Here is a 12978-nt window from a genome sequence, read left to right on the forward strand (position 1 = left end):
ATTGTAACTTACTTGTTTTGGTACATCCCAAGATGTTCCTTTAAAATTGATTGCACTAAGCCAAATGAAATTCCTACTTAAGCTCTCCAGTTATTATCTGATGATCATTTATCACAATCTGTCATGAACTTGCTCAATTTTTTAAGGATTTTTCCTGTGCATGTCCACAGTTCAGCCAACTTGGAAACAATGATACTACTCTTTAATTTGTGTATTATCCACAGCTTGATCACCAAAAGCTGTTTGAATCTTCCTTATTATCTCTACTTGCATGTCAGCAAGTTTCTGACAAAATTTAATGCAGCTTCTCTGCTCAATCTGTTTAGTCATTTTTAATGCCAATGAAAACTTGACAAGCACTACTTACATGTTTTACTTTCACTCCTGCTAAGCAGTGACTTGCTGCAAATGCAACAAAACAGTGAATCATAAGCAAGTTCTCATTCCTCAACAATCTCCCTCTCACTACAACTGGTTCCCACAATAATAAAATAAGGTCAGATAACTTTTTATAACACCTCATAGATTTAACTACTACCTAATCATTGGATGATTATATTTTCTCAACAAAATACTGACCATGCATCAGAACAACCATCTGGTTAAATAAAACTGCTCAGTATTTGACAACTTCCAAAAGAAACAAATGAAAGATATCAGGACATAACACTTTAATATTTTATCTGAGAGAAGAGATCCAAGCTAATATTGTTAGCAATGTTTTACTGCCATGTAATAAAAAAAAAAATACCTTGTTTATTATTTTTAAATTACATACAATGAAACATTTTAATAAAAATATCATTAAAAAAAAATTAGTTACAATTTCTGCACAATTATTTGAAATTTAACACTTAAAATGAGCATCTGAAGTTTGCTTTAGATTAAACTAATTTTGTTATACATACCCATAGATGATTCAGCAGCTGAAATAATATTTGATGCTAGTTCTCTATCCATTACAACTTCTTCAAGATAATCTAGTTTGTGCTCGTTTAATTCTTTTCTGTCTTTAATAGCCTGTGCCACTCTAGCATACATATAGTTATCTGGCACTAATTTCACCAGTTCTGGAAAATGGTATGAATACCACTCCCTATAACAATATCATTTATTATCATTACTTAATTTCTGCATTTAACAAACATTTTAATAATTTCAAACAGTTCCCAAGATAAATTAAACAAGACTTAACATTTCTAAGATATATCATTCAAAAAGATCTGGTCAAATAATAGGTAGAAAGATAGAAGTAACAAACTGTTCTTATTAAATACTTGTAAGAAAAATATTTAGTCTTTAGTTTTCTATCTTCCACCAGCTTTTTTAATCAGCTCACTTACTACCTGTACATCTTCTAAGTCCCAAAGATTACATTTCAATTATTTAATAAATTCAAGACTATGAACCTGGGTAATTATACTTTTATTCATTGTGTTTTGACTCTATACATCTGACAAAATCATATCCTTTACCAGCATGAACATGTGATTGTAACCATTATAAATTCTGACCAAAATTTAAATTAAATTAAACTGGCTTATATAAATTGGTGAATTTATTTGTATTTTATTGTAAATTATTTGTTATATGGATTTCTTAATATGTCGACAAACAATATTTTATTTTTTAAAAAACGTAAAAATTAAATTAATAGCAGCATGATTCATTAGTTATCAAATTCCTTCTTAAATAGAATTTTAAGAAATATGACATCATGCATGAAGAATGAGCAAACGTTTTCTATACAGTGTTACGTTTGCGTGAGTACACATACTCACACAATTCGGAGAAATAGTTGTGGGGTTAGACCTGTGACAAAATCGGAAAGCGCAAGTTACATGCGGGACTTGGTCGTAGTTAGATGAGCAGAGTATTTAAAAAAAAAAAAAAAAAAACTGATCAGGAAAATCATAGACTGTGATTTGTACGGAATACAGGTATGAGAATTTGATATCAAAGTCACTCCATAAAGACATACAAGGATTTATCAGAAGATTTCTTATCCGTCAATTTTTTTTAATAATATTAAAAAATATTATTATTGAAATTATAACATGTTGAAATGACAAATTATGTTTAAAATTATTAATTCAAATTAATTTAGATTGGCCAACTCCTTACTATCACTATCATAAGTATTAATAAGATGCTTTGTTAAATTTTGGTGTATACGAGTTATGTAGTAACGGTTCTAAGAACTTAAGTAGACTAGTTATGGGACTTCTGAGTCAGATACGTTTATTGTCATTTTTCTTTATTTTTATAAGTAATGTGTATTACCCATCGCTGTTAGAAATATTTTCTGATGTGTTCAGTTATTGTATTTTTTTTTTTTTTTTTAACTTGAGAGAGAGCATAAGCAACATAACATAGTCATAGAATATTGTTTCGCAAATCCCAGCACAGTAAGTTTATTTTATTTGTTTATTAAAAATTCAGTCATAAAATAATAAAATTTTGTTTATGTGTTAAATTTAAATTTGATGCATTAAATGAAGCTCACATGATGAGTTGGAAAAATCAATACCATGACAAAAGAAACATGACAGAAGTCATCAGCATCATCATGTTGAGATCTACAAAAATATAATAACGTAGATAGTTTATAAATAATTTATGATGTTCACATAAATAACTAAATATAAAATGGAGGCTGCTTGTTGTGATCTTTTTCATAAAGGGATTTAATAACAATAATTGAATGACTGTAACTATATCTCAATTGCTACATTAAATTTTATAGTTTTATTACATATTTAGTTTAAAAACATTTAGAAAAAAATAAGAGCCAAAAAATAGCTTAACAGATGGTAGCGTAACACCTGTAATTCTTATCTTATAATTCCATATTGTTTTGTAGAAAAATTATCAACAAAATAAATTTGTTGAAAAATTAACAAAAATGATCCATCTTCATTAAGCAATCTTATAAAGTGTCTTATTCAGCTGATCCATCTTCATTAAGCAATCTTATAAAGTGTCTTATTCAGCTGATTCCAAAATATTATTCAGATGTACAGCACAGCTAGTAAAGTATTTATTTTTTTCAATTCATTCACAATCAAGGAACAAAGTTCTGTATTTTCTAGCATTCTCAACAGTTTTTCTTGGTAATAAGGTTTTAGAGTCATAAATATTCTGGTCACATGGTTGAACAAGTAATGATACCCAAGAGGGTAAAACTACTTTATTTCAGTATTAAGATACTGTGCTGCTGTCATAAAAAAAAGTAATTTTGCAATCCAGCGTTTTCCCACTTATCAGCTGTTCATTAAAATTTTCTGTAATTCTCATGTAACATGGTCTTAATTCTTTAAAATTTTGCATAAGAGACTGCTATTTTTAACTCAGTTAAAGCTCTTAAAGCTTTTTAACTCAGCATTTTGTTGACTCATTTTATAGTTACAAAAGGTTATTTTTTTGTCTTTAAATTATGTTTTCTTTTGAGATTAAACATTTTTTCTAATATTTACTCATAATTTATTTATATATTAACAACAATTATATTATTTTAACGTTGCTCATTATTATATTAATTAGTTGTAGATGTTATAGAGGGAATTTAGCTTGGTAAATCATTACTGATAACATTACCATAAATGTATAACTATAAAATAGATTACATTACACAATGTAGAATGTGTAATATACAGAATGTTCCATGTTGAAATGGGCGCAATCACTTAGTTTAGTCTATAAATAATAGTTTGCTGACAAAAATTTACCTAATAACTTACAGAAATTGTTGAATTATGTACTCCCACTTCTACACACTTTTCAACATGTTTGACTATATTCCTGGCTACTCTTGTTAGCTGTACTCTGTCCCTTCCTGGATGGCATTGGTAATGTTTGTCTTAAATTCCTGCAGGGTGTGCAGATTGCACCTGTACACAATTTCTTCTTTTAAATAACTCTACAGAAAGAATTCTGGACTAGTCAGGTTATTTGATCTTATGGGCCACAATCACTTGGAAATGATTCTTCCACTGAAAACATCCAACAGCATCTCCACATTATGGCAAGTGGCACTGTCCTATTGCAACAACCAGTTCTCTTGCAGCAAGTCTATGAACTACAGCATAATTGTTTGGTGTACGGCAGCATCTATCCAGTTTTTAAAAAAAACTAGTGTCCTATTATTCATCGCCTTGAAACTGCTCACCATACATCTATTTTTTGTGGGTGTAGGGGAGATTCAAAGAAAATGTGTGACTTCAGTACCCCAAATCCAGTAGTTCTGACTATTAACGGTATGTTAATAGTGGTGGGTATCACAGATTTTGTATGTATGTATTTTTGTATGTAGATTTTGTATGTAGCAGATTTTGTATCTGTGGTGGGTATCACCACAGTGAAACCATGCTTCACCTGTAAAAAAACACTTCATCTAAAATACCAGTGTTGCCTCTAATGTTCTTCTGAACCACTGACAGTAGTAAATCCTTTTAGCATAATCAGCATCAGTTACCTCATAGAAAACCTGTATTTGATATGGATAACATTTCAGCGTTCTTCTAACTGCAGTATGGGCTGAACTTAATGATGTTTTTTTTCCAGCTTAGTCTCTGCAAAAATTTGAGATCTTGTTAATTGCCATTTTAATGTCCTATACGACCTGCATCTAAATCTGTGCTGGACACATTTCTGGTCTAACACTCACAAAATCTTTTAACTACCTCTGAATATCTTCTCACCGATTGTTCCTTTTCAGATTTCTCCCTGATCTTTACCTGACACACATGAGATTTTGTATCTAAATAAGTTTCCATCACGAATACATGTTCTTCAAATGTGTTACCACATTTTAACTAACAAAACACAATTACAAAACCATGTTCAAAGCCAATACTAGACACAAGACTGGCAATACTCAGATGTGAGCCAATAAGCAGTCCTCCCCACTCCAGCTACAATCATACCATCTTCCACTTTACTTTATCCATCTCACATCAATACAAGAATTATAACACAAATATGCATTTAGTATCAACTACTGAGTGATAGAATCTCTTTTAAGTTGAACACCCAGTATTATAGTATGATAACTTGGTTTGCTTGGCGTTTCTCCTGCCACCATCCCATTTGGTCGCCCTAAAGCATAAGACTGAATGTCTGCCACGCATAGCTACTGAGCCTTGAAACAGTTTAGTGACCAATGTCCTAACTAGCTCCTAGAGCTTACCTAACAGCGGTGCTACACATCACCAGCTTACATGTCCCAACTGCTCACTTGTCATATATTTACTAAAATAGGTAAGCAGCCTTAATAAGCCATAATATGGCTTTCCAAGAAGCCCATATTACCGTTTTTTTCATGTAAGAAATCAAAATTTTTTAAATAAAATATTCCTACAACTTCACTAAAAATGTTTAATTAATAGAGACATATTTTTTTTTAATTATAATTTTAAAATATATTTTCTCATTTTATTCAGTAATCTTCAACAAAGTCTGATGCCAGCATAAACGATATGTGTACGCATTGGAAATGTATTTATAATTTTAATCTACTTCTTATGTCTGCTACTTTGTTGATTTGTGTTTGTCTTTTCAGCATTCACAATAATGAATTTCCATTGTTACAGAGAATATATAACCTGCCAGGTTAGTCTAGTGGTTAAACTCATCGCAAAATCAACTGATTTTTGAAATTGAGTGTTCTAAGGTCCTTGTCGGGTATTTCCTTTTATACGGATTTCAATGCTAGACTGTGGATACCAATGTTATTTGGTAGTTGGATTTCAATTAACTACATGTCTCAGGAGTGGTCAACCTGAGTCTATTCCAGACCATATGTTTACAGGTACATTTACACTCTGGCTACATCAGACCTGGCAGTAGCTGGAAAACTGGTTGGAGAAAACAAAGAATATATGTCATAATTGACACACTGCTCATTGGTAACGCCAGATTATTGTTATAAGTATAACACTATCGGTTCATATAGGGTTATGATATATTATCCTGAAACATCCATTCATGAATAATTAGTAGCCAACATAAAGTACAGTTTCTATTTTTGCTATCACAGACATCACTGAACACGAGTTCTTGAACTTTTTGTGGAATATATGTCTTGATATAATTTAGTATGTATTATATACATCTGGCAATTTAGTGTACCCTTCATCTGGTATTCTTTTAGATAAACCTGCTGGGTACATTGGTTTGTCTGGAATTTCTCCCACCACCACCCCATTCAGTCGCCCTAAAGCATAAGACCGAATGTCCATACCACAAATGGCAACTGTTCCTCAAAACGGTTTAGCGAACAATATCCTAATTAGCTCCTAGAGCTTACCTAACTGCATCAGCAGAATAAGGGTGGTGCCCTACACCATTCGCTTGCATGTCCCACTGCTCACTTGTCATATATTACTAAAAAGGATAGGCGCAACCCATCTGCATACTAAAATATATGACCTGTCAATAACTTAAAATTTATTCTGTCGATAGCAATTTACTATCATGCCTGGGTTGCTGAATGCCAGCAAATACCTGTCCACCATATTATAGCGCTTGGAGCTATATTTAACCAATGGCCAGTCATTTCTCAAGGGTAGCTTCCTATGGCTACCAGTAGGAATCTTATATCCCTTAAACTACTGATGCCGGTTGAACAAAGCAATGGCATCAAGGAACTCCCACATGGTCCGACATTGTGGCTCACGCCACACTGACTTGCCGCTTATGAGTGACCAATTTTCCCCTTGACCTCTAAGTTCCAGGGTGGCCTGAGTTCTGCCAATCCCCCCCCCCTGCAAGATCTGGGCAGTCAAACATCATGTGTTCTTTCGACTGGACCTCCCTGCAGAAGCACAGCTCATCAGCTGCCAGTTGGAACCAAAACAAATATTGGTTAAAATTCACGTGGTTCGATAACACTTGGGTTTCCGTTGCTCTTAAAAACGAACTAGAGGCGTACGATCCCCCAAGTCCTGTATTAATCTATACAAGGATCTACCCTTACTTGTGGCATGCTATTCTCGCTGCCATGCTTCCATCGCGAGACTGTAAAGCCTCCTCTGCAGGCAAGAGATGGGCAACTGTTTTAAATTTAGAACTAGTGCATTGCGATCACTGTCCCGCTCAGGTATAAGCCCAGCTCAACACCGCATCCCAAATACCTTGGCCTCCCTACCTCTTTGCAATTTCCACATGCCGCCCGAACCTTTACCACTAAATCGATTGGGAGAGCCTTTCCCAATACAGTGGTAGCCTCATAGGAGGTTGTTTTAAATACACCAGTGCATACGATTTAGGCTCTGTACTCCTTAAATTTTGAATAAGTGCTCGATTTCTTTCCAACCTATGCACCCAAATGGACACAGCAAAAGAGGTCATGCTTTTGAAGAACCTTGGTACACCATGTACAAATGACGGCTCAACAGCCTGTAATCCTTTCGACCAAACCTCCTAAGCTTGTGCATCACAGAGACAGCGTCTGCCGCTAGTTGTCTAATGTGGTTGCTAAACAGCAACTTTTCATCAAACAAAACACCTAGGTACTTATGAACTCTAACTCGGCTGATTACACAGCCTTTATACTTAATATGGGGGTTACAACAGTACGATAATTTGTCTGTACCTAATTTACGATAATTTGTCTGTACCTAATTTGTCAGCATAAACTTCAACTTGGGCACAGAAATCTTTAAGTTTTAAATGTCCATCCAGCCTTCTGCAGTTGACAAGGCCGCCTGCGCCCGGTCCTCTAGCTGTGGTCGTGAATTACCATGAATTAGAAGGAGATAGTCATCAGCAAAAGCCTGGGCCATGAACCCTTCTGGAAATGTTGTTCGCAAAAATCCACTGAATACCAGGTTCCACAGCAGGGTACTGAGAGCGAAACCCTGCAGGCTTCCCCTGGCAATCGATTTTGCCACAACTAGGTGCGCATCCTTAAACAGAGCTGTATGGTTAGACAAATAGTCATGTACCGCAACCTGAAGGACTAGGGGAACATTGCAGGGTTCCAACTCATAGAGGATATATTATAGTATGTAATATAGTGTATAAGCAAATTTATTACTTTACATGAAGTGAAGATTTTCATTTATATGTAACTTGCTTTTGTGAAAGGGAAAGGCAGAAGTAGTGGAGATACTGTGAATTCTTAACAACAGAAGGAGTATGTTCAAAAGCTAAATGAACTGATAGTATTTATGAATATAAAATTAATGCTATATACCAACTTACCTTATCCTCATTGAAAAAGTGTTAATATCCTTTTCAAGTTGATCTAACAAGGCAATACTTTGAATAACCATATTATCTACTCTGTTTACATTGAATTTTACTTTTGCTCTTGAATAACTATGACCCAAACCAAGTTGTGCTGTTCCTTGTTTGCCCTCCGTGATTTCTTTAACAAGATTATGAAAATGTAACCTAATACCTAAATAAATAACAAAATCATTATACATGTTAAGCATTTTCAATCTTAAAATAACATCTATTACTTATTAATAAAAAAAAGCAAAACCAAAAAAAAACCTAACATAAAAATTATTTTCAAATTTATTATTTTATAAATTTATTATTTATTTTTATTTTATTATATTTATTATTTTAAGAATAGAGTGCTTCAGAACAAGGTGCATAAACTAATGGTTAATTGTTATTATTTGTTTTTTTCTGATCTAGGCTGATCAATCCTGAAACAGTCATTTTGCAATGACTATAACATACTTCTTGATTAAATTTACAGCTAAACAGTTTATGGAAGTCAAGAATTGATGACCATTACAAATAATACTTTCTTTTAATCAAAAAGCAACAGGGGAAACAGAATAATTAAAATAGTTATGCAATATATACATTTGTACTCATACATTAATGCTACTAAATTTTTTAAAATACTACAAACTTTTCTACAACTTGACATTGTGACAATGTGAAAAATGGCATTTTCTCTTTTACATAAGGTTTCCAAATTTCATAACTGATGAGAAAATGTGCAGTAGGTTTTTAAGTACATCATCCCTTAGACAACTCTTGTACTTACATTTGATGAAGGCATTATACTGAAATGCTACTGCAGATCCAAGTTGATCCACACACTGTGAAAATTTTTATGAAAGTGCGTATGATAACTATGAACTCTTTTCTTTAACTCAGTTTAGTCCAGTTTTTTTTTTAGGCAGTCGACCCTGGGAGTTAATTAATACTTAATGTCACAGAAGAATTAACTCATTTCCAGTTTAAACCTAACTCTGTCAAAAGCGAATTAATTCTTGAACTCTCATAAGAGTTCTGGTGTGAGGTCTGCAAAACCTTCTTTAATGAACTGACAAAATACATTTTTCTTTATGAATCTCAAAAATCTCAGAATTTATGATTATTCAAATATTTGATAATTTTTTTTTTGCTGCTTTATCTAAAGTAAGCTCTTCTGTGAACTCTTCAAACATTATGATCTTGAATGAAGATTCCAATTGGTTTTTTAACTTGTGAAAATTCTATAGTTCATAGAATCCAATGTAGAGTACTGATATATCAGAGGATTTTTAAGCTGATGAAAAATTTCCCAGAACTAAAAAAAACAAGAAGGAGTTATTTAAATAAAAAGGTTTATTGTGGTAGACTTTACTGAAAATTTTTGCAGGCAAGCAACTCATGTAATGATTGATTTTATTTTTTTATAATCTATCAATGTAACTTTTATAAAAAAAACTCAATTTTCTCAGCACCCAGAGAGCAAGACCTTTACCAAATAGAAATTAAAAACAACACATTATCTGATTTACTGACTAAACTACCTACCTTTACCTTTAGTAACTTGATTCTTTTTTCAAGCACTGAATTGATACTTAAGATGTATTAAATCTGATCCTATGGCAAATAATGAAGACAATTTACCAATTTTTATAGGACCTCGCTGATGTTATGGTAAAGAAATTCTGTAAAAGGAATTTATATTTCTTTTTTTTAGCTATTTAATGGTTACACAAACGCAGGTTAACAGTCAAAAACACAAATGTAACATATTTTACACTAACAAAATATTGTTTTACCTCTCAGAAGTTCTGGTACAACTCCAGTAGTTTGACATGATATCTCCAGAGATTCAGATAATGCAGCACCAAGTTTTGTGTCACCAACCCCTAATATTACTCCTGACTTCTTTGAAGTTTTTGGTAAAGTTTTTTCAATGAACAGCTGAAGATCCTCAGGAATAATACCTAATCATAAAAACAAAAGATCTTTTAATGCATCTTTTCTGAAAATGACTGCAAAATTACTGATTTGATATTTAAAAAAATTAAAAACTGAAAAAGGTAAAAGAACTGAGGTTTTAGCATAGATGAAACAAGCATGCAGGATTACACTACACGATTATTATTATTTACCAGTATTATATTATTATTATTAATTTTTGTTTGATACAATTTAGAGGTTCAAAAATAGAACGGATTAAAAATATGTATTATTTTTAATATTTTATACATATATATAATAACAGAAACCTACTAGAATAAACAAAGGGTCATAGAAGCAACTCTACACATGGAAAAATGTTAAGACTATAGAAGAGAATTTGATATCAAAGGCCTCTCCATAAAGACATTTATTGATTTATCAGAAGACTTCTTATCCGTCGATTTTTTTTTATAACATTAAAAAATATTATTATTGAAATTATAGCATGTTAAAATGACAAATTATGTTAAAAATTGTTAATTAAAATTAATTTTTGATTGGCCAATTCTTTACTATCATAAGTATTAATAAGATATTTTGTTAAATTTTGATGTATACATGTTGTTATGTAATAGTGGTTCTATGAACTTAAGTAGACTAGTTATGGGACTTCTGAGTCAAATAAGTTATTGCTTTATTTTTATAAGTAATGTATATTATTCATCACTTAGAAATATTTTTTGACACTCGAGAGAGAAGCATAAGCAACATAGTCCTAGAACATTGTTTCGCAAATCCCAACACAGTAGTACATTTATTTTATTTGTTTATTTGTTTATTAATTTATTCTCATAAAACTTTAAAATTTTGTTTCTATGATCTATTTAAATTTGATGTTTTACATGAAGCTCACAGCTGCTTTAACATTTGAAAAATTTTAAATAAGAATATTTTTTTTTAATGTTCCACAAGGAATGCTGGAGTAGACTAATAACAATAACAGCTTCTTAAGTTCATGGTAACTGGTAATAATCTATGGTGTAGTAGTATGACCCAGAGACGTTCTGTCATCGCAGTGGAATTCATCATCTTCAAGGTCAAAGAAACCAAGATAAGTTAAGAACAAAGTAAAAATAATAATGAGGTTTTTTTTTCCAGCTACTCAGAATTGTGTATCTGTAAATATTCACCAGAAGGCCAAATTGTCACCCAACAATATTACTATGTAGAGGTTCTGCATTGTATTCATGATAATTAGTGCATGAGAGCACATCTATGGGAATCGCACAAACAGCATCAAAATAACCCACAAACTTATTTGTTTCATCTCAGGTTTCTTGATCAAGCAAAGAATTCCTCAGGTTTGAGATGTCTCGCTCAACACCACACATGGATTCTTGTGATTTCTTATAGTTCCCTAAGCTGAAGAAGCTGCTGCATGGATCCTAACTTAACAGCTAGGAAGACCTAATGATGAATACAGCTAATCATTCCAGAAGAGGACTATGAAAAATGTTAACAGCAATGGAAGGATTGCTGAGGTAAGAGCCTGGATTATAAGGGGACAACTTTGAATGAAACTAAAAATGTAAGCCACAGATAGGTTTTTTTTTTTCATCGTCCATAGTTGGATACGTTTTGAAGAAACCTCATTCACTTTGTTCCACTTATCCTGGATCCAAATGACTATTTTAAATATGTAACTTGACACAATAAGACAAAATTGTAAAACTACATCCAAAATTATAATGAAAAATGAAAGACATTCTCCTGAAATTTAAATGGTGAAAAAAGAATAATTAAAATCACACTGAAAACTAAAGATAGTAAAATGTACGCCACAAAATAAATGACGATATGAAATTAAATGGCATCACTTTAGAATGATTCAGGATGTAGCATCCTGGAAAATGATTAATATGCCATGAGGTTTCAATTATCCCCCCCTGGAGCCAGATCCACAACTAAACTTGTACACAGCTCCAGGGGGTACTATCACCTCAAACTACCTCGGCAGAAACTAAGGTTCCCCCAGGTCACCGGGACTCTGTCTTTAATCATTCGCTATGCCTCTAATGAGGGACCCAAGGAGGTCTCCCCACCAGGAGTTCAGTCTTGATGCCATGCCTCTAATGGGAAACCCCAGAGGGATCCCTCGCTTGTACTACGCTTTTTCTTTACCCTCCCCCCCCTGTCATGAAGTTCCAAATGGAGTCACTGTCCAATCATCGAAAGTGTGACAACTCTGCTCCCACCCGTCCTCAATGAGGCTGTCCCAATCCTAAGACATCCCAAAAGCAAAGGTGGGCGTGTTTCATTTCTTGCTGCTGGTCCTACAGCCACAGCCCCCAAGTGAATGCTGTCAACCTTACAGAAGGAGCATTTAGCCTTGGTTTGACAGTCTTTCCGAAGATGCCCTTCAGCTCCACAATTAAAGCAGTGTCCCCTTTTGTCAGGCCACTGCAGGGACCAGCCCCCGGAGTCCTACCCCCTAACACCGATGACATTGCTCTTCAACTGACCTCTTCGACACTCAACAGGACACTCAACCTTCAGCAACTGATGAGCCAGCAGCGGCAGAACTGCCACCATCAACACCTTCGTCTCTCCGTATGATGACCTCAGGGAGAGGAAATTGATCGTTACAGAGTCACCAGCGATCTTTCGCATGTCATTCACCAATACTTCCTCCTTGGTAAGGACGTCGACATCCTTTATCAACAAATACTCACCGCACGCCCCTATCTGCTGTCACTATCGTACCATCAACTTTATCCATTAATCTCTAACTTTATCGATTTTTAATCGTTTAAGTTTAAATTTTGATAG

The 12978-nt window shown here is 33.4% G+C and overlaps 1 protein-coding gene across 3 annotated transcripts in view; it reads right to left on the reverse strand.

Moving 5' to 3' along the window:
* The window catches only part of Nop56 (Nop56 ribonucleoprotein), a 41634-nt gene that overhangs the window by 15123 nt on the left and 13533 nt on the right, over positions 1 to 12978 (reverse strand). For all 3 annotated transcript variants that reach the window (XM_075372743.1, XM_075372734.1, XM_075372753.1), the window contains exons 3-5: positions 10023 to 10190; positions 8206 to 8404; positions 909 to 1096 (exon numbers count right to left, since the gene is read on the reverse strand). In XM_075372743.1, the coding sequence (XP_075228858.1) occupies positions 909 to 1096; positions 8206 to 8404; positions 10023 to 10190 (555 nt within the window). The remainder of the gene's footprint in view (positions 1 to 908; positions 1097 to 8205; positions 8405 to 10022; positions 10191 to 12978) is intronic.

This window comes from Lycorma delicatula, chromosome 1 (assembly GCF_047948215.1).
Source record: "Lycorma delicatula isolate Av1 chromosome 1, ASM4794821v1, whole genome shotgun sequence".
Lineage (NCBI taxonomy): Eukaryota > Metazoa > Arthropoda > Insecta > Hemiptera > Fulgoridae > Lycorma > Lycorma delicatula.